The sequence below is a fragment of the Bactrocera latifrons genome, unplaced genomic scaffold (assembly GCF_001853355.1).
Source record: "Bactrocera latifrons isolate USDA-ARS-PBARC rearing strain unplaced genomic scaffold, ASM185335v1 scaffold_91, whole genome shotgun sequence".
NCBI lineage: Eukaryota > Metazoa > Arthropoda > Insecta > Diptera > Tephritidae > Bactrocera > Bactrocera latifrons.
This window is the reverse complement of record NW_017537612.1, coordinates 614759-635667: the sequence shown is the minus strand read 5'-3', so window position 1 is coordinate 635667 and position 20909 is coordinate 614759. Positions and strand designations below refer to the sequence as shown.

At 37.5% G+C, this 20909-nt stretch overlaps 1 protein-coding gene across 1 annotated transcript; it reads right to left on the bottom strand.

Moving 5' to 3' along the window:
- Positions 1–1805: 1805 nt before the first annotated feature.
- LOC108977543 lies at positions 1806–20477 on the bottom strand. The gene is made up of 2 exons (XM_018947261.1): positions 20349–20477; positions 1806–3575 (listed from the first exon to the last, which is right to left on the bottom strand). Exon 2 carries the CDS (start codon positions 3570–3572, stop codon positions 2094–2096), a length of 1479 nt encoding a protein of 492 aa, XP_018802806.1. The 5' UTR covers positions 3573–3575; positions 20349–20477; the 3' UTR covers positions 1806–2093.
- Positions 20478–20909: the final 432 nt, after the last annotated feature.

Here is a 20909-nt window from a genome sequence, read left to right as displayed (position 1 = left end):
ACACGGAAAGAGTAGATCATCAACCTTTCAACAGCCAACTTTCTTTGCCAGTTGTGGCCTCGCACTCTCTCTCTCGTTAGTGCTTGACTATGGTATTGTATTCTAAAGGACTACTTTTGGTGAGAGTCCCCAGCTTTGCCAATGGCTTCTCGATCAAAAGCTTCTTATTTAGGATACGTTGCTACATTAAAACATTCATCTCTGATATTGAACTATCGTCATGCTACCGAACGTTAAATACAGACTACTATAGGCATTAATGGGATCAATACACTTGTGCCTTCAGTATTGCATGAAAATTTGACTGTATAAATATTTCTTGACGTTAGAACCCACATAATTTGATAAACGCTCAAAAAATGGCTCATGTCCATTGGTCGAAAGAAAGGCTTAAAAAACGATAGCGGTGCTTCAAAGGTCGTCTATGAAATTGTGGTAAATGGGTTTACACGTACGCCCCAAAAAATAAAGACCAGTCGACTGCATGTGTGTTTCATGATGGCATGCCGAATCCAATAAAAATTGTTCCAAGCGAAAAGGTTGACTGTTTTTTGAAACAACTGGACATGTCGCAACCATAATATTAGAACAAGGCAGAACAGTACATTCTAAGTGATATATAATCATTTGCTTGCCACTTGTGTTTCAAGAAAATAGGAAAACCAACCGCCGAAATCGGATCACGCTTCGCCACGATAACGCGAGCTCTCACACGTCGACTGAAACAACTGCATTTTTCAACACTCAAAACATCATTTTGATGAGTCATCCTTCGTATGGTCTTGACTTGGCACCGAATGACTGCTTTTTATGCTTGTAAGTAAAACATAAACTCATAATTCAATCTTTTTTGACACCTGAAGAGGCGGTTTATGCGTTCAAAATGCATGAGTGGCAAAATGCATCGACAGTTGGTTCGAATGCATGTGAAAGCGTAAATATCTTAATGGAGAATATTTGGAAAAACAATTAAGGGATTCTCGATGATTAAAATTTTATTTTTCTTTTCTAATCCCGAAATATAAAAGCCAACATAGGTTGGTTTAGGTTAGATGGCTGAATTAGAGAGATCGCACGTAGACTAGCCTTACTGAGGACAAAGAGATCACTGAATCTCTTGTGATCGATCTTGGGCCAAAAGAATTTTGCGCATATACCGACGGTGGCCCAGCGCTGGCCAAGGACCAGCGAATCCAAGCTATCTACTAAAGGTATGATTTTATTATTCTAAAAAATAACTCATACGAAGTGATGAAAATCACTTGATTGTAGTGTTTCGAATTAGCGTGGCTTAATGTGCCTCTTCAATAGGAACTATTCTTTTCGAATACTCGTCAAACTTAAAAATAAATTGAAACTAAATGCAATAAATTGTTGTGTAAATTTATTAAGCTCAGCAATGTATAATAACAACTTGACTCAAATGACAATTTAAATGCTTAAAATAGATTTTATTTGAAGTGAGGCGAATAGAAGTAAATAAACAACAAGAAAGAGAAAACAAGGGAACAAATCGTTTTTTATTCATAACTTAATTACTAATGCATATACATATTATTAAAATAAAATAATATTAACCTCGGGAGTTGCTTAGAAATATGTGGATATTATAAATAGTTCGGGAATAAATGTGTGCCACTTATTTTACCTAAAAAGAAAAGATAACTTACTACTAAAAATTCTAGATTTTTAACTTTTTATTTGCCTGTAGCTTGCTTAAATTAAATATTAAAAATATATATAAATAAATTACAAAGAAAATGTGCAGCAAGAATGTTTTTAAAGGCGTTGACTTCGCTCGTGAATTCTTTCAGGCATTACAAGCAGGCGCTTAATGGAGTCAATTAACTGTTTATTGCTGCAAGTATTAATGTTACATTAAATTTACATTAATGGTTTAACCACACGATAATTGACTCAATTAAGCCGCTGGTTGAAACGCTTACAACTTCCTCTCTCTCACTCTCTCTTTCTTCGCTCAGCTATGCCAAAGTTAAAGTGTGTTCGTGAAGTAATTGAAATAATAAGAAATCATTTTAATTTTTGGCAGTTAAATTACTATAGTTATGCAGTGGTCACGTGAGATCATTCACTCATCTATCGAAATGCTGGATCTGCACTTTGGGCGGCGTATAACCATCTGGGTAAGGTACGAGCTTGTTGTTCAGCACACGCGCATTACGCCAGGTCCTAACTTTGTCCTCGGGCGCATCGGGCACACGTACACCTTCAATCACCGTTACCGCTGGACCGTCAACGATCGTCGAGGTGGGCGCTGAAGCCGCTGCATACTGATTCGTTGGTGAGTCTCTCAATTTGGGCACTTTAGGATGCTTTGTGGAAGGTGCGTTTTTGTAAGTGTTCGCATATTGATTGCTTACTTTATTGCTATTGTATTGGCTATTGTAACTGTTGTTATCGAAATTTGTGTTCGGTTTAGTGTAAGTATTACTATTGGCTGGCATGACGGATGTGGATGAGGTCAACACTACCGCTGCGGGTACATAGGTGGTCTTCTTCTTGCTCGCAGTCACATAGTCATCCTTGGTGATGATATTTTTGGGGCGTGTGGCGCGTCTTGCACTACCCTGATTACTGGCGGCATTTGTATAATACTCGGCAACCGAGCGTAGCGCCGCATTGAAGATGGGACGGAAACTGTAGCCATTACCGAGGTGATATGTGCCAGCATTGTTGTTATATAGGTCGGGTGCTTGACGCATATTGCGTGTATGTGGCGCGCTCACGGACTCTAACGGTTGCCAGGAGCGATCGATGGATTGGCTGTGTGGGGCAGCGGCTGCGTACGGAAATGAGAAGCTTTTGTTGTTGGTATTTGTACTCTGCGCAATGGGTATATAGTTGACTGGGCCGCCAAACTTTTGCACGTCAGGCGAAACAAATCTGAGCTCGTCGGTGGCGCGCTGTTGCGCACCTCTCTGCTGTCGCGGTTCGTTAGAGTCGCGAAATTGTAGACCACGTGCATATTGCGCCCTGTCGCTGGCATCTGACATACTGTCAGCCTGACGCAAGGCATTTTGTATCTTTAGCACTTGTCGCGCTTCAGCTTCGGCCTTGCGCTCTTGATAATCCCGGCTCTGGCGCGCCAGTTCGACTTGTTTCAACAACGCTGGCGTATGTTGGAAACTAAAAACGGCGGGTTTGGCATTCTGCGGGCGTGGCGTTGGTTTGCGTACATCGGCACTGCGCACAAAGAAGCTACCTGTCGCATCAGCAAGTCGTCCGCGTCTCGAATCTTTGCCCACCAGAATTTCCACGTTATCGCCAGTGTTCGATTTCACATTGACGACGCGCACCTTCTCCGGATCCAGATTACGTCCGAAGCGTAGTTCTGTGCGTATGACAGCGGGCTTGTAGATGGCGGGTTTGCCGGTTATCTCTACGTTTCGGTTTTGTGTAGGCGCTTGCGTCTGCGCGTTGGTGATGGTTAATGAGAGTAGCATCAGAAGTATAAATGTGGCTAATGAAGTGGTTGTCTTTGCTGTTGTTGTTGCCTTCATTGCGCGTGCTGGTTGTGGCGACAACATTGCGATGTGTTGATAGCTGCGCATGCGCTGGAAAATTGCGTGAGAGGAAATGTAATGTTAATAGACTTAAAGTATTTAATTTTTTTTTTTTTTTTTTGATTTAAGAAAATTAGACAGAAACTCGTTATAATGAGTTGAATTGAGTTAATCGTCGGCAGTTCCGTTTGTGGTCGGTAATAGCAACAAATTATAATGCCACAATAACTAAATGCGGTAGTGAATTGCTAATGTATTTGGGTGTGTTGGTTATGAAACATTTTAAAATAGTATCTAAGAGTAATTTCGGAATTTTCGCTATCGTTGGGAGGAAATGATTGCGACACTATTTATTATATTACGGAGTTGTGAACTTTTTAAAAAATAATTTCTTGCTTTTCTTTGTTTTCTTCAGTATGAATATATAATATTTTAATGGCAAAAGGTAACTTTAAAAAATATTGCCTAGGGCACAGAATGCATTGAAACGAACAGCCCCTTATGATACTAAATAAAGGGACAGAAAGTTCTTTCATATTGATCTTAGAGCTTTGGTAATATTTTTACAAACCATCATATATAATAATTTCATGACTTTCCCAAAAATATTTGTAAAAACATTTACATTAAAAGCATATATTGAGCTACCAAGCGGCTTAGAGTACTCTTTTTCACCTCCCTTTGGCTCTCGATATGTTCATCAGGGAAATTTTCAAAACAACTTACATGATCATTTGTTTTATTATTTTTTCAAAAATTTTGGAAGATCTTTATTATCTTTTCGTACAAATTTATTACGTTATATATTTGAACAGCTGATATAGTGATACTTGTTTGTAAAAAATTATCTTCAATCTTTTATTATTTTTTTTTTTTTTCAAGTTATCTTCAATAGTTTTTGTTTGGTGCCTTATCGAAGATGTGAAATCTCAAATACCATTTTCGGCATATTTTATTGTTTTACTATCAAAATTGTAAACATGCAGTACAAGTAAAGCGAAAATTATATATACGGAGTACATATGTTCATTTTCCAACAATTTCGGGATTGAGATATTCCACGAAGCTGTATTGAAACCGATGTGCATAAAATAAAGTCGTTGATCGACGCCAATCGTCAAATAACAAAACAACTCAAGAGACTCCGGAAAGATTAAATTTGTCTAACGCGACTATTCAGAAACACATGAAACGTCTAGGATTAATTTCGAAGCTTGACATAGATATGGGCTTTTCATGTTCTTACAGAACGAAACTTACTTCGTTTTTGTTAATCAAACTTCATAGAAGTGATAATGGCGTCAAAACGTGGGTTGTTTATAAGAATGTAAAGTGCACTACATCGAGGTCTAAAAAGTATGATTAAGCTCAAACCACTTCGAAGGCCGACAGTCACCAAAAAAGCGGTTATTTCGTCTGGTTGCTGGGATTCCAAAGGGATCGTTTATTTTGAGATTTTGCTCGCCAATGCCATGATAATTCTGAAGTGTATTGTGATCAGCTGGACAAAATACGGACGGAATTGATCAATATAAATGGTGTAGTGTTCTACTAAGATAAATACGAAACCTCATACAAGTTTTATGACTTGACACCTTTTGGCTATTACTTGCTTCAGTCACTGCAAAATTTTTTGTAAGCAGAACCTTCATCTAAAATCGGGACGACAAAAACTACTTCGACCATTTTTTTTTGGCTGCAAATATCAAAAATATTATGAACGTGAGGAACATAGGAAATTGGAAAATATATAATTTTATAATTTTTTTGCACTATAAAAATGTGTTTAAATTGCAAAATGTGAAATTACTTAGTCGACCTAACATATTGGACCAGTGCAAGTAATCAGAGTGCAAATTCGGTCGGCTTGTATGGCAGCTATATACTAAAGAAGTCTGATCTGAAGAAACTGTTCAGAGATTATACCGTTGTTTTGGACGGTGATCTACGCCGAATTGCGTGAAAATCTCGGACTTGAGTTGGATCAATGTATGACAGATATATAGTATAGGAGTGTGATCTGAATAATTTGTTCGAATAATCTATTGCTGTCCTGGACAACTATCAAATTTTGAAGATACCTGTATCTTGCCAAATAAAAAAGTTTTCCATACAAAAACTTGGTTCTGATCTATCAATGTGTATGGTAGCTATGTATAGTATATGCTATAGCGAACTGCTATCGGCGTTTTTGACAAATGAACAGTTTCTTAGGGAGAAAAGGACGTGTGGGTCTAAATCGACTCAGCTCATCATGTTGATCATTCATTACATAAAATAAATTGACTTATCGCAATACGAAGCCAGTTGAAGGTGCGAAATAAATGAAAAAATTCCCGAACTTTATTTCGAACTTTGATATAAATCCTTATTAATCATCAATCTTTAAAAGTTGAGAATTTTTAAGTTTTTATTTTTTTTTTTTTGGAAAGAGATTACGGTATCAATCAGCTCGTATAGGTGTCATTCGCCTCTTAGGTATAATTTCGTAAGTATGTATGTATATTATATTACATTGTTGATAGCAAAAAAGCTTTACGATTTATAATCGATCGTCAAATTCACTTTCCAGCGTAGACTAGGCTATTATATCAACAACAACATACAAACAAAAAATTGACGAAAATAATTAGCGAAAATCGATGAGGGAGCAATTTATACCGTTTAATACCGGTGGATACCACAATACACGAGAATGTAACACGAAATGCGATGTAAAGAGTTTGTGGGCACGCAAAAACTGCAGAGAAGCTAAGGAATTAAGCGGTCGTTTAACACATTATAGCGGGTAATACTCACGAAGCTGACCGAGTGCGCGCAACGGCCAATTTGGAAGGCGGATACTTGGGCGCCACTTTCAGTTTTCTTTGACCGATTTCTGACGACTTTTCAGCCTAACTAAGCAACAACAACAATAAAAAAACAAATCGAAGTCATTCAAGTGTGAAGAAGTAAATAAGAAAAGTTGTTGTAGACCAAGCAAAGTTACGTTTTTACGGCGTCTTTACGTATTTTACATTCACAATATTATTTTTAGCAATTTGTTGTTATTGTTGCCGCTTTTGCGAGCATTTATTTGGTTGCGCGTTAATTCGGTTAGCTGTGTTGATCAAGAAAGCGCATCGACAGCCGAAGCTCAACCGGTGAAGCGCAAGAAATTAAGAAATAAAATTCAATGGAAAATGAAACTAGAAAATGGCAACGGCAAATCGCAAATAGCAGTAAAAATAAGCGGCGAACGAACATGCATGCAGAGGAAGAAAAACAATTAGGTGCAGATGTTGCAGCTGCGCGTGTGGCAGGCGGCTATAATGAAACCGTTTGTTGGCGAAGCGCTGGGTGCCGTTAAAAGTTTGGCTCGTGGCGCTTAATTACTATTAGCGAATTTAGCGCTGCTGGAGTACCGTTACATTCGCCAAAACACCTGAAGTGTGCGAATTTTTTCACGAAATTACTTATTTAAAATTGATTTCAATTCTATTCATTTCAGTTCGTATCTCTCACAGCTTCCTGACATAAAACGTTTGCAATTTTGTAAGCGCATGCGCAGCATATTTTCATTTAACCATTGTTTTTCATGTATTTTTTATGTAACGCATTACTTCAATAAACGTTCGCTCTCACCTGTCGGCAGATTTTTCACTAATTAAGTAGAAAAAAATGAGAATTAAAAAAAATCAAAATTTTTGCGTTTAACATGAAGCTGCTACGCCCAAACACGAGAAACTGCAAATAATTTACTGCTGAGTGAAAAATATAAGAAATTGTTTTTTATGTTTTTTTTTTTATTGTGCACAGTTCAAATAGCTTCGGGGCGCGGTGTTTTGACCTCGAACTTACGCATGCGCAGTGCGCATAAGCTCATATTAGCTCGTGTGATCCGCAATCTACTTACTTTGTGTACATTCGTTTAAATGCGAGTGAGTGGAGAAAGAGTGCAAAAGTACCCAGCAAGAAAAGTTATGAGTGCTTATAACAATTACAAAAAAAAAAAAAAAAAAAAATTGGACTAAGAATTACTAAGCGTAAAGGACATAGGCTTTTAAAAGCAGTTGTAACTTAGTTAGCCACTAACAGGCGACTGTTGCCATCTGCTGGTACTCAAAGGATCCATTTGCATTAGAGTACGGTTCAATGTTGGCGTTTGTATGGAATTTGTCTAACAGCAAATTTGTCTAATGTCAAAAAGAATGGTTTCTTTTATTATCTTATTTAATTTTGAATCATATATAGAATACTGACCTAATTCCTTATTTGATCTGTGTAATAGTTTTGAAGCTACTACTTTGTCACTTAAAACTTTAAATGCGTTTTTCTCGAAAGTGTGTTTTCAAAGTCGATTGTCAAGATTGCTCGCGAACTGCTCAACATATCGTAATAAAATGCTTCGAAATATAATTCAAAAGGTCTTAAACGAAGAATTTTTTGGTTCAATTACAACTATTCAACAACAAAAACGTCCAGAAATTTTCACCAAAATTTTCATCTAATTTTCACTTTTTTCGTTTTTCTCTCCTTATTTTTGCTAGATCCGTTTTATTTAATTTATAACATATAATCAGATTTAAAATCTATACCATCTACCATTCGCTAACAAATTTCTCCAGGCAAGTCGTGTGAAAATTTTAGTCAATCGGTGAAGTCGTTTCGGAGAAATTTTCTTTTTCGATTCTGAAAAGGAGTGGTACAAGGCCTTTAAAGAATGTCGAGATATCGTCGAAGAAGACATACCTCGTTCTGGACGACTTCGCGTCTCCTCAACTGATGACAATATTAAAATATTGAAGGATATGGTGTTTGAAAATCGGGCAAGAGAGCCCGACACTAAACGCGTTCATGCTCGACTGGTCCCGATGAAACTGATTTTTTTTAAAGATTACCATATTTTATTACCATAACAGGTGTTTTAGGACATGATTGTTCGTGCGAATTCCGTTCCTACATTCATGGCATTCATGGAGAGCATTATAACAGCCGATGAGATACGGGTTTATGACTTTGACATGCAAATAAGTCAAAAATAATTAATTATTTACAATTTCAGGGCACTTTACTGTCACAATGTTTGTGTTATTGTATTAGAAAGTACGTAGAATATTTATTATAAATTCCAAATATATGTATTTTTTTTTTGTTTGTAAAATAAATTTGAAAATTGAATATATGATTCAAAAGTGTAAAACAGACAAAATTGTGGTTTTCTGATTATCGCTACCAACACAAAGATGATCATCAAGGTATAGTATAATCCTCATTAATATATAATAATTTTATAATTTTATTCCTACTGGGGACCTTTTTCGCCTCCGTCGCACAGAAGTTGCTTATAGTTCGCTATACGATTGCAGCCACGTGCTGCGTCAGCCGCGAGCGCACGAAACCGCAAATAAAAACAAAAACTATACAAGCAAATATAATATGTACCAGAGTGAGTATATTTTTAAGAGTACCTACATAAGTAAGTATATGTGCTGGCTCCCCAAGCTGTTACCATTTTGCTTCACATCGCTATACGCCACTTGCAGTTTCTTTGAGTTTTTTTTTTGTAATGGTGGGGCCCAGAAAACTTTCACTTTCGCTTAAAAGTCGTACATGCAGAATTTGTGAGTGTGTATGTTTGTGTTGACGATGGTGCCAACTTAGCAGAGAGGCGCGTGGTGCGGAAACCTCATTAGCTTTGGCGCAGCACCAATGTATGCGCGCAGCTACTTTTGCGATGCTCTCTTTCACGTTGAGAGCGCATACAAAAACGTATGAGTAATTCTTCCAGCAGAGAAAAAAAGTTAAACTATTCTTTTGGTGTTATTTGACACTGAGTCAATTTTGGATTTTTGTTTTACTCGGCGTGATCAATACCAACACACACTTCTCTGGTTTTGAATATCTTCAACTTTTTCTCACCACAATTCTCTTATTTGCTTGTCATTACCCTAATTAGTTGTTATTGCATATTCGCTGGCTTTTATTTGCGATTACGAAATCTTCAAATGGGACGCTCACAATAGGGATTTGCGAATAATTGCGCACTGCTTTGAGTCCATCCGTCATGCGAGCGTAAATAAGTGAGTGCGTGACGACAGCGCCGCGGCAATGGCAGCTCATTTGCAATGTGCTTAAAAAGTATCGGCTTTATTTTGAAAATTTCAAACGGTTGACCGCCCACAGGCATTAAATAAAAGCCCATAAAAATATATTTTTTATGTTTTCTCATTTATTTACTTTTAATATATCCGCAACTTCAAGTATTGGGTAATAACATTTACTACTCATTTAATGCTTTCTGCTTTCAGCGCCACTTAATCTTAGGGTGCGTTTAAACTTTGCAATGAAAGTGCTTTCAGAAAGCTTGCAGAAATTACTTTTTAAATTTCATTTAAATATTTATAAGTTTTTCGAATAAGTATACAATTCTTGAGAAAATATTAGGACCAATTCGTGAGTCCTACATGAACTAGTAAGTATTTCATATTGAACGTAGGAGCTATTCAAGGAAAAAATATGAAGATCTGTAAATATTGCCGATTATTTCGGTATTTTTAAGACCTGAGTATTTCGAAGGTTCTCAAAATTTGGTTAAATGAGTATCAGGCCCCCCCTCACCGTACAACACTGCCACAATACACACATCATATACACAACATCTTCATTACAAATACATGAGGACACCTCATTGAACACTAGGTCAAAAGGAACAAAAGCGACCGACGGACGTGACCTCTTTCCATTTTATTTTCGTTACGAATTCACATGAGGACGCATCGTTAAGTCTACTTCCAGGTCTTTTCTTTTTCGGTTTTCGCAATTTTTTTCGTCGCCTTGGAGGTGAGTGTTTTGAAAAAATGTAAAGTTTTTACGTCACTAATAAATTAGTTTTTAATCCACTAGTTTGGTTTCCAAAATGTTTCAAAATTTTTCAAAATTTCTGAAGCTAGGCTACCTGTAGGTCAATCAGGTAATCTAATGAGCCACGCATAGGCCACTTTTGGTCCTTAGCGTTGTCAAATGGATGCGTTTGAGCAATCTGTGACCCTAGTAACGATATCTCTTCGTGGTCTCATACCGTGGGGCATCCAAATGCTTAATGCATTGCCTTACCAACGCGGCACAAGAGATGCCGCATTGTTTTCCTGGTGCTTTGCTTTTGACATTTCATGTAGTCTTCTCGATATATAATTACCATTCTGCAAGTTTATGCCGCCACCAGATTCTGAGTATTCCAATCATGTACGGCCAGTGCCATTAAGAGCTTTGTATATTTCTGATCTACGATCAAGTCGTCGCCACGTTTTCACGCTGCCCCAATTCCCAAGAAACATATGGCCGATTTGCAAAACATAACCTAAACAAGCACTGATTGTTTATTAAGGCTCCATGTAGCTCTTGAGTAGCGGCTAGCTCTGCGGTTTTCCCAATAGCAAAGATCATTGTTTGAAATAAAGTGCAGTGGTTCGACTGCTTAATCTGCTGTCTTATAAATAACTCTGGACAACATTTCTTTGCGCCATAATAGCTTTAGATAAATCTTAACTAATAATTCCGAAATTCCTTATAATTAAAATCGCAGTTTATCTATAATATTTTGAAAAGAAATTATCTTGAGTTCAGAAGCGCGAGGATGATCCTCAAACTCAATGTGGACTAACCCTGATCGAATCTTTCTGATACTGAAGACGAATACCCAGCAGAGAGGGTGCAAAATAATTGCTATTAGTTGAAGATCTTTAACGAAATCAAGGTTATACTTCGAAATTAAAACTCATGATATATGTGTAACGGTATGTATAATCATATGTAAATGTTCTTAGTCGAGCTGTTCTTCAATTTGTAAGGTTTTTAGCCGATCCTGGCGAACTTTTGGGTTTTAGAAGAGCTACTAGGTCTACCCGAGCTTTGATTTTCAACTGATTTCACAGTCAAATGGAAGGAATGGAATGGAATGGATTTTACAGTAAATTGCGTGCCAAAGGCTCGGGGATTTTTCAGGACTTTTATACTGATCTCAAAAAATGGACGGTTCTACAGTATCAAAATTTCATGCGAACGTCTGAGGGATCTCACGAGAAGCTTTTTCTTAGTAAAAGTGAATTTAGAGGTACATAAGTAAACTTCTTTGACGGGCAGCTGAAAGAACAATACAACTTTTTCGAAGACAATTGGGAGCAAAGATCGAAGCTTGTTTTTAGATAGATCTAGTCACAACACCATCGACATACACCGAACTTGAGGAAACTAAATTTCCTGCAACTGTAATTCGGAAATTCCCGCTTGAAAGCAATGACTTTGGTACATTTTCGACAGCAAAATATTAACGTAAAGCACTTTCATTGCCACAACCGACAACACATTAAGCTGCTGATATCGCAATAGCGCTTGGCTGCCGTCTACCACACATTGTACATCTGTATGCCCACACCTTGTCGTCTTCGTCAATATTTTTGCAATTTATAAGCAACATTTTTTGGCAGCCCACAATGAATTTGGCCAATTTTCGAGTTGCGGCTTCCAGCCTGCTTTCATGCATGCAAGCAACATGCCAACACATGCGCGCATAAAGCGGCAGACAGTCTCAATGTCACGGTTGGGCAGCTGGTTTGCTGTTTTGCAGCGACAATCGCGCAACTCAGCCGCTTCCGCCATTAAGCGCCGCGTTGTGTGCGTGTGTGTGTAAAGAAGCCGCTGGCTTTGACTCGCAAGTTGCCCTGTGTGTGTGTAGCTTTGAATTTGGTATTTTTTCTTTGGTATTTTTATGCATTTGCGCTATTGCATAACACACACGGTTCATGGTGAGTTCGCGGCACCGCGGCGCTGATTGCAGGCAGCGGAAGCGGCGCTTAATTGCAGCGATTTAAATTTCGTATTCCTTTTGACTGCGCGCGCAGTGGCTTGCATTTGATAGTGGCTTAAGTAAAGCAGAAAAAACAGATATTTTATATGAAATTAAAAGTGTAAACATATAAAATGCTAAACTGCACATTTGCCTGCGGTGGCGCGGATTTCGTAATGTGCCGCGGTGGCTGCGTGCAGCGTTGCATGGGAAATGAGGGGAAACTTGCTTGAGGCAAAACGAAGTGCTCCAAATAAAAGTGGGTTGGCGCGTTTTTTGATTACTACAAAGTTTTTTTGTGTGCTGTTGTTGTTGTAGCATTTATTATGATTACTGTTTTATGTAACAGTTTTTTGTTTGTAACAACAACGGCGCTATGTAAATGCAACACGAGAAAGGGAAAAGTAAGTGGGCAAGCCAAATTAATTTGGAAATCTTTATTGCTTTTAAGTGCACAAATTTTCTATCAAATTGAATGCCTCTTGCATTGTTACGCCTCTTCACTTAGCCCTTTTTCACACACTTTTTGTTACAAGCTTTGCCACACACGCACACACCCGTTGCGTAGAGTGTTTAATGCGCTGGGCCACACTCGAGTCGCTTTCGAGGAAATAACACTTGACAGGCGTCAACTCAACGAAAAACCATAACCGCGGCCCGACCGCTGACTCATAAGCCTTGGGATGTTTAAGGTGAGTTGTTGGCTCTTCAACTTGTTTGGCATTTTTTATCGCCTCTTGGGTTTTTCAAAATCCATAAATATATTTACTTTGATTTATTTAAACCACGCTCATGCTGACATAACATACTGTGTTTTTTTGTTTTTTTTGTTGGCCAGAAAGAGTGACGTAGAAATTGCTTGTCCAATTGTCAGCCGGTTGTTGGCGGCCCGCGCAATAGCCAAGCAAGCGAGCGTGATACAGCTGTTGCAATGACGATTCACGGTGTTGTTGTTGTTTTCTAATGTAATTTCTTTTTATGGAAAACTTTTTGTTGTAACTTTTTTGTTTTTATTTTTGTTGTTGTAAAATTTTTTGTTGTTGTTATTATTTGTTGTTGTTGGTATTCTAATTGTTTTTATGGTCGCCATTGTAGTATTTTTAGTTTTTGTTATTATTTTTGTTGTTGTTAAGTTTTTTTTTGTTGTAATATGCTTTTACTGTCACCGTTGTCGTATTTTAATGTTTTGTTGCTGTATTTTTGTTATTATTTGTGTTGTTGTTGTTGTTCACTTTGTTGTTGAGTGCATTGCCTCATCAATGGCGCGCTGTTTCTCTCAATTGTCATCGGTGTCATTCGCATTAGCGCTGATGTTTAATCACGCTGTCTGATCTATGTAAGTTTTTATGGTTATATGTATATGTCTATATGTAAGTTTGAACGTTGTTGCCGATGGCGTGCTGCGGTTGTTAGCAGACACTCAAGCCGATTGCATGTCACCAATTATTAGTTATGCCAGTAAGTCTAACTTCGTTGCGCTGTCTTAGCTCTCAGCACACAATCAGCTGTTTAAACAAAAACTTCGAGTTGCTAAAGCTTGTAGGCGCAGTCATTTTCACTTTTTGTTATACTACAAATAAATTGGACTAGATACACCTTTATGCGAGTTATGCGGAGTTTCAGTGACTCGGTTAGGAAAAGCAACAATATAAGTTCTAAGGAGATCTGATTCCGACTAATACAATTTTCCGCTTAACGATTAACACGATTCAACACGTGAAAAGTTTGAGCTCTGCGAAGTTTTCGTGCGATACCTTAGTATTATTCGTCCAAAATTCCAGTCCAAGCCTAGAGAATTGAGCAGCAGATTCCCATGTTAGCGAGCAGAAATTACCCTCTAAAAGTCTCTTATCATTCCCGTTCTAATATACCGTGCAGTAACATGGACGACGTTGAACCGAGATGACAAAACACTTGAAGCATTCGAGTGAACTGTTCTGCTTGAGGTCTTTCGAGCCATCCGCGTGAGCGATGTGTACTGAAGAAGATTAAATCGCGAACTGTATGATCTTTCAGGCGACATTTATATATTCAAGCGCATAAAATTCAAACGAATGCGCTGGATAGGAAATGTCGTACATGTAGAAGTCGATGCTCCAACGAAAAAGGTTCTTCGATTCGAGACACATGAATGGGAACAAGGGCGCTTATGCGTTAAAATGAAGGACCAAGTGAATAAAACCCTCACCGACTCCCTCTCAGTGACTTGGAGTCAAACCCCCACCCATTGCAGACGACAAGCGCGAGTTGCCGCGAGAATCGAGAGTAACCCTTGCGCAGCTTCGTTCACGATACAGGAGCAGGTTAAACTCCTACTTATCCAGAATCGATCTCGACATAATAAATAAATGTCCAGCGTGCAATGAGTCCACGCATGACACTAACAAACTCTTTGCATGCTAATGCTACATATCTGACATCGCTCTCAATATGGTCCGACTCCTTCTGAACTTTTCCATACTAACGGGGACTAGATAACCGTTACAACAACTACCAAGTGCCTATGGACTTGTCTGCTCTAGGTATGTACAACCGGCGGGTCCTCGCAACAGAAGAATTGTAGAAATTTTGTAATCTCTGCTCAGAACGACACACTCACTTTGAAAATAATGTAGCTAGCTTACTTTTGACTTCTGATCTGTTCTGTAATTCAAAGACTCGTTGAAATTAAGGTTGTGGATGACCGTGCTTTCATATAAGGCTAATACTTGAGAATGGGAGGACCAACTCACAAATATTTCGAAATGAGGATATTCTCAAACACCTTTATAAACTGGGTCTTCTTGAATGTAGATACCAAAGGATTGTGGAGCCACTCTAATTAGTGAAGACAAGATAACACGAAAATTCCAATTAAAAACACTTTTATAAAGTTTCTTTCAGTTTTCCAAACAAATTTAACGCTATTGTAGGGTCGTAGGTGGTTCTGAGCTCTCTTGCTCAATTCACCTAAGCACTTATGTTAAGGATATATTTGAGATATTTCAATGTGGGTTCGAGAATGCTGAGGTTATAAGCCCTCAATTACATACGTTTTCTTGTGTTAAGCTAGGTTTACGTCTAGAATCAGTAGGATGAAATAATTTTCGTCCAAAATAAGGATGAATGCTTAAAGTGCACATTTTTGTTTTTGCAGCACGAAACTGTGGCTACTTAGTGTATTATTGACTGGAGAATGGAACTATTTGTAGAAAAGCTCTCTGAGCGCCATTCACTTGGGAGTGGCCAGAAACGTTTCTTTTACGTATGGCTCACGACTTTCGATCCTAGACTATTGAATAGCGGAAAAACACCAGTTTAAAGGCGTCTATACCAATAAAGAAGAAGTATACCATTGACTGCCTGATTCGTGTTATATTTTGTAAGCTTATTCCTTTTATTTTATTACTCACTTGGAGTTTTTGGGATTTGATCGAGGTTTTTTAGGTTGGTCCTTTGAAAAATAAACTCTAAAGGAAAAACCAATATCTAAGCAAACCTACAGATCGTAGAAATATATCTTCTCATCGCTTTTGGCGGCTGCCATTGAGTTGTGCGCGAAAATTTCTATGCCACCTCAGTCAAGGTGTCTTTAATGACTCGCACTAGTTTAAAAGTCATTCTTTGTTTTTGCAAATGCTCTCACTTTTGTTGTGTTTTTTTTTTTGGTTTCTGCGCATAAATCCGCGCAGCTGCAGCAGAGGTCCGTTGTTAGTACTCACTTTAATTGTGCTAATAATTCTGCTATTCACTGTTATAATAAACTTTCAATTAAATACCAGGAATAAAAAAGTAAGCGATCGAAATTGAACGATTCAAATAATTTACAAATCAAAAAAAAAAAAAAAAAAAAACAAAACAAAAAAAAATTTAAATAATTAAATAAATAAAAAATACAAAATAATTGTGTAAATAAACAACACCTTTGAAAACAATAACAAATGCAGTAACTAGTGCCAACAACAACAGGAGCATCTGCAATAGACTGCTGCCACTTGAACCAAATGAAAGTGAAAATCTCAGCAATACTTTTTCCCGCTGCCGCATTACTTGCATTGCTCATTGTATTGTTGTTGTTTGCTGTTTTTTTTTCTGCGCTGTACTGAGTTTAGCCAAGCTGCCGTATCACCTTCAACTACAAATAAGTACATACTTGTAGTTTGGATAGTGTTGTTGCTGGTTTTGGCTCCGCTTTTGTACTTGGCTGCCTCAGCTACTTGTGAGCGCCAGCTTTAAGTTGTTGGTTATTGGCATTGTTGTAGTTATTATTATTGTTGTAGTTATTAATATTATTGTTGTTGTTATTTTTGATCCCCACAAAGGTTCATCAGCAAAGTGTCAGATTTATGGCATGTGTTGTTGGCATTGCGTTACTTTCGCACCCTTTCAATATGTGTATGTGTGTTTGTTGTTGTTTTTGTGCAGCTTCATTGGCATTCACTTAGCTGTTAACTGTTTGTTGCAATTAGTGTTCGCTGTGGCGCGCCGCCACGTGAAAAAAATGAAGCAAAACTTTCCCAACTGATTAGACAGTTTTTTTCGCAGTTGCATTAAGTCTTCATTTTTAATTTAAATTTGCAAGAAATTTGTTGTCATACAAACTAATTTATCGCATTGTTGCCATTATTACTTAATTAAAAAGCAAATTTTTTTTGCATTCAATTTCGGTTCTCATTCTCTCGTATTTATTTATAAATATCTTCTTTTCCAGAAAGATGCTTCAAAAACATATACTTGTCATCAGTGTGGTACCTCGGACCGAAGTAATCGATTTATAACCCCACTGGTGTTACGGCTATTCGGATTGAGCTCTAAGCTCTAAAATTTATTTTTGAGTCTAAAATATATTTAGATAAGTTTTAAGTAATTGTCAGGCAGACGCCGATTACTTTCCACTTTAGTCCATCGAAATATTTTCGGAAAATTCAAACAATGCAACAATCTAGACTCAGAACAAGCTGAAAAAATATCTATATCAAACACTAATAATGATACGTTTCGCTTAAGCAAAGTCCTGTTAGTATTTTGGAGTGATCCAAAACAGTTTCATAGACGGGTGTTAGTCAATAAAACTACAATGATTATGTAATATAAATAAACTCATCTACAAATTTGATTTATCTTTAGCGAGAAGCAAAATCTATACACCAGACTTACATAATGGAACACCCTTTGGAAATAAGCAGCCTCGGTAGCTGCCATTCTAACTTGAACAGGGTGTATTAAGTTTGCCACGAAGTTTTTTAAACACGAAAAGAAATGTTAGAGACCCTATTATATAACTAATAATCAAACTACGATTTTTTTAAACACATAATACTAAATATCAGAGACTTTATCAAGTATTTATACTATATAAATAATCAGAGTAAAGAGCCATGTTGATTTAGCCATGTCCGTCTCTATATATTATATATTATACGAACCAGTCCAAGAAGCTGCTGTTTTGTCATAGCTGTCATACGAACTGTAGGATAGGAATCAAGTACCTATATAGCGAACTTTTCCATTTGATGAGATATCTTCATCATGAATTATGTTGAATACAACGGTGCAATCTTTGAATAAATTTTAAATAAATGAAGCAGATCGTAAAGAGTTTTTTGTATTTCCGCGCGACCTAAGTCAACAATTTTTTATCTATTGCTTCGAGACCGAAACTCCTTTACTTTATTGAGCCTATCACTACTAGAACTATTTTGGCATGTAAAATCCTGTATTTAAAATTATTACGAATGTAGGAAAAAACTTGCGAAGATTCAGTTTTATCAAAAACACAAGTTTACAAGTAGTACAAAGCCTTCAAAGACTTTGCAGACATGCCTCGACGGGATGATCTTCAATCTCTTCAACTGATGATAATATTAAAAAAGTGAATGGTGCTTGAAAATCGTCAGGCAAGTGTTAGGGCGATGGTAAGAGAGCCAGAAATCTCTCACGAGCCCGGTTGGATGATTTTGGTGGATATTTTGAGTACGAAATGCGTTCTTGCTCGACTCGTTCCGATAAAGCTGAAATGTTTTCAGAAAGAGTACCGTAAAGAGGTCTCTTTGGACATGCTTAATCGTGCGAATTCCTATCCCACATTCATGGAGAGCATTGTAACAGATGGCCAGACTTGGGTTTGTTAGATTGCCATGCAAATAAGTCAACAATTATCGGAATTTAGGAGAAAAACGAGCCGAAACTAAAGCCGCTCAAAAATCAAGGCGAGGCTCATTACTTTTTTCGATATTCGTGGTTTGGTGAATCATGAGTTTGTTCCGTAGGAGTTCCATTTGGCCTTAATGAGCTGTTGTGGGAGAACATCCGCAGAAAACGGCCGAAATTGGGGAAGAAGAGTTCATCGATTTTACATGATGATAATGCACCATCGCATCGAGCCACAATTGTGACCAAATTTAAAGCCAAAACAGCAATAAATACCCTTGACCAACGCCGTATTTACCAGATTTGGCTCTGTGTGATTTTTTCATGTGTCCTAAACGATCTAACCATGTATGTGATAGAATAATCTAATCATAATTAGAAGAAAATTTCGATTTCCAATTAAACAACAAACAAATGCTAAACAAATAAAGAACTTTCCAGCTTTAATAACATATATTTTAATAAAAGAATAAGCTATTTAAATTTTTCATATAGAAATCTCCTTCTTATTTTACCCGGCACAATTCCAAAACTATTTTGTAAGAAATTATTCTAGAGAATATCCCTACTAATATCGTACAATTTATATGACCGACACGGAATATCAGGCAGAATATTTAAATCTTATGTGACGCATTTCACATATTATATAGTGATGAACTGAGCATGAAAGAGACCGATATTAGATCTAGAAACGGACCCTTTGAAGCTCTTATCGAAATATTAGAAAAGAAAAGAGCAGAGCCGCATTTCACAAATCATATCTTTATGTATATTCGACACTCTCACACCAAAAAAGTAACCATTTTTTTATTTTTTCACAAGCGATCGATTTGAACATCCTTTTACTTTGAAAACCCACCTGCAAGATTGAACAATTTGAAAACCTTACTCCGTACTATGTACCATAGAGTCTCGCTTCATATTTGTTGTGATTTTAAAAACCAAGAAATTCGGCGCATTTGGAAAGTTGTATGAGAAAACATTCATGAAAGGTAAAAAAAGAACTTTAACAAAATAAAATTATAGTTTGAAGAACGTGTAAAATGTCACCCCTGCTCTCTTGAACACCTGCTATACTTTGCCAGTGGCTTGAGCCATTAGGGCCCTTAATGTCTTCCTACGCGGTTTGAAGTAAATATTTTGTTTAAATATAAACCTTTTTGCTGTTGTTGTGAAATAAATAATTCTCGGCCCAATTTCTGAGAAAGCTATCGCGTTGAAAGTCCTTAGCCTGCAGACCAACTTTTTAACGATTCTAGCGAACTTCTCCTAATAATTGTAGGATAAATCTATATGTACATATGTAACCGCCTTATGTTCTGGTTTTTATAAGAAGCCATTCTATTTTATTTCGAGGTAGATGCTCTGACATGTCACTGCGAGATGTGGACTGATACATATATTAATTTAATAGCGACCACAGCAGTACATTTTTTTTTTTCAAATATGGTTTGATTTTTATACTATATAGATTACTAGGGCTGTTCACAGCCAGGTATTTCAGTAGTCAATACTCTTTCCTCCCATAAGGCCCATTTAAAACGTTAAAAAAAGAGAAACAACACGAGATTAAACAACTAGGAGTAAAATTACCCGAAGACAGCTGTGATAATTACATTTTCTAATAAAATCTTTAATGTAACTGAATAACTTTTCACTTTCTATCCTCCCGTTTTAGTATCCTTTTAAAGTCCATGTTCACTTGCATTAGGTTTGATCACTTTCATTTTCCTTCCAAAGTCTTTTCTTTTGCTATTTTCAACACAATTCGCACCAAATACAATAGTTCAACTCAAAATATGACTATAAATACATATGTATGTATATAAATATGTATAAGACCACAGTCAACTCCAATGAAGACTCACTTTTTTGCTTCGAATTTTGATTGAATTCGACAATGGAGTTGGAAACAGGAAACCTGAAACGCTTGTGATTTTCCAAGACGGCTTTTTGAAAATGTGCAACGGACACGTTTTTTGGTATGCGGCAGATCACCTCACGAACCGAAAAGCAACTGAACGAAATTGAAAACGCTTGCTAGCCAAGTAAAGCAGCTGTCGATGGCGCTAAGCAGTGCAAGTTAAGGAAAAGCAACAGCAACAACAATGTACCTACACAAACGAAGTGCATGAGTAAAAACTTGGCTGAGACCATTGACTGAGTGACTAAGCGGCTGGCTGATAGTAAGGCGACGGCGGCAACACAGGCAGCGACGACGACAGCGTCAACGACGGCAACGGCGCTCCAACGGCTATGACGGTAAGTCAAGCGAAAATATACATAAGCAACTGCATTGCGGAGCCACAGCCGAACGGAGCAGACGTAGCGGTGGCTTGAAGGTGTATAAATCTTACGTGGAGCGCCACGCAATGCTGCCGCCACCAGCTTTTGGTCGCCAGCGTGCAACGTCCGTCCGTAAGAAATCT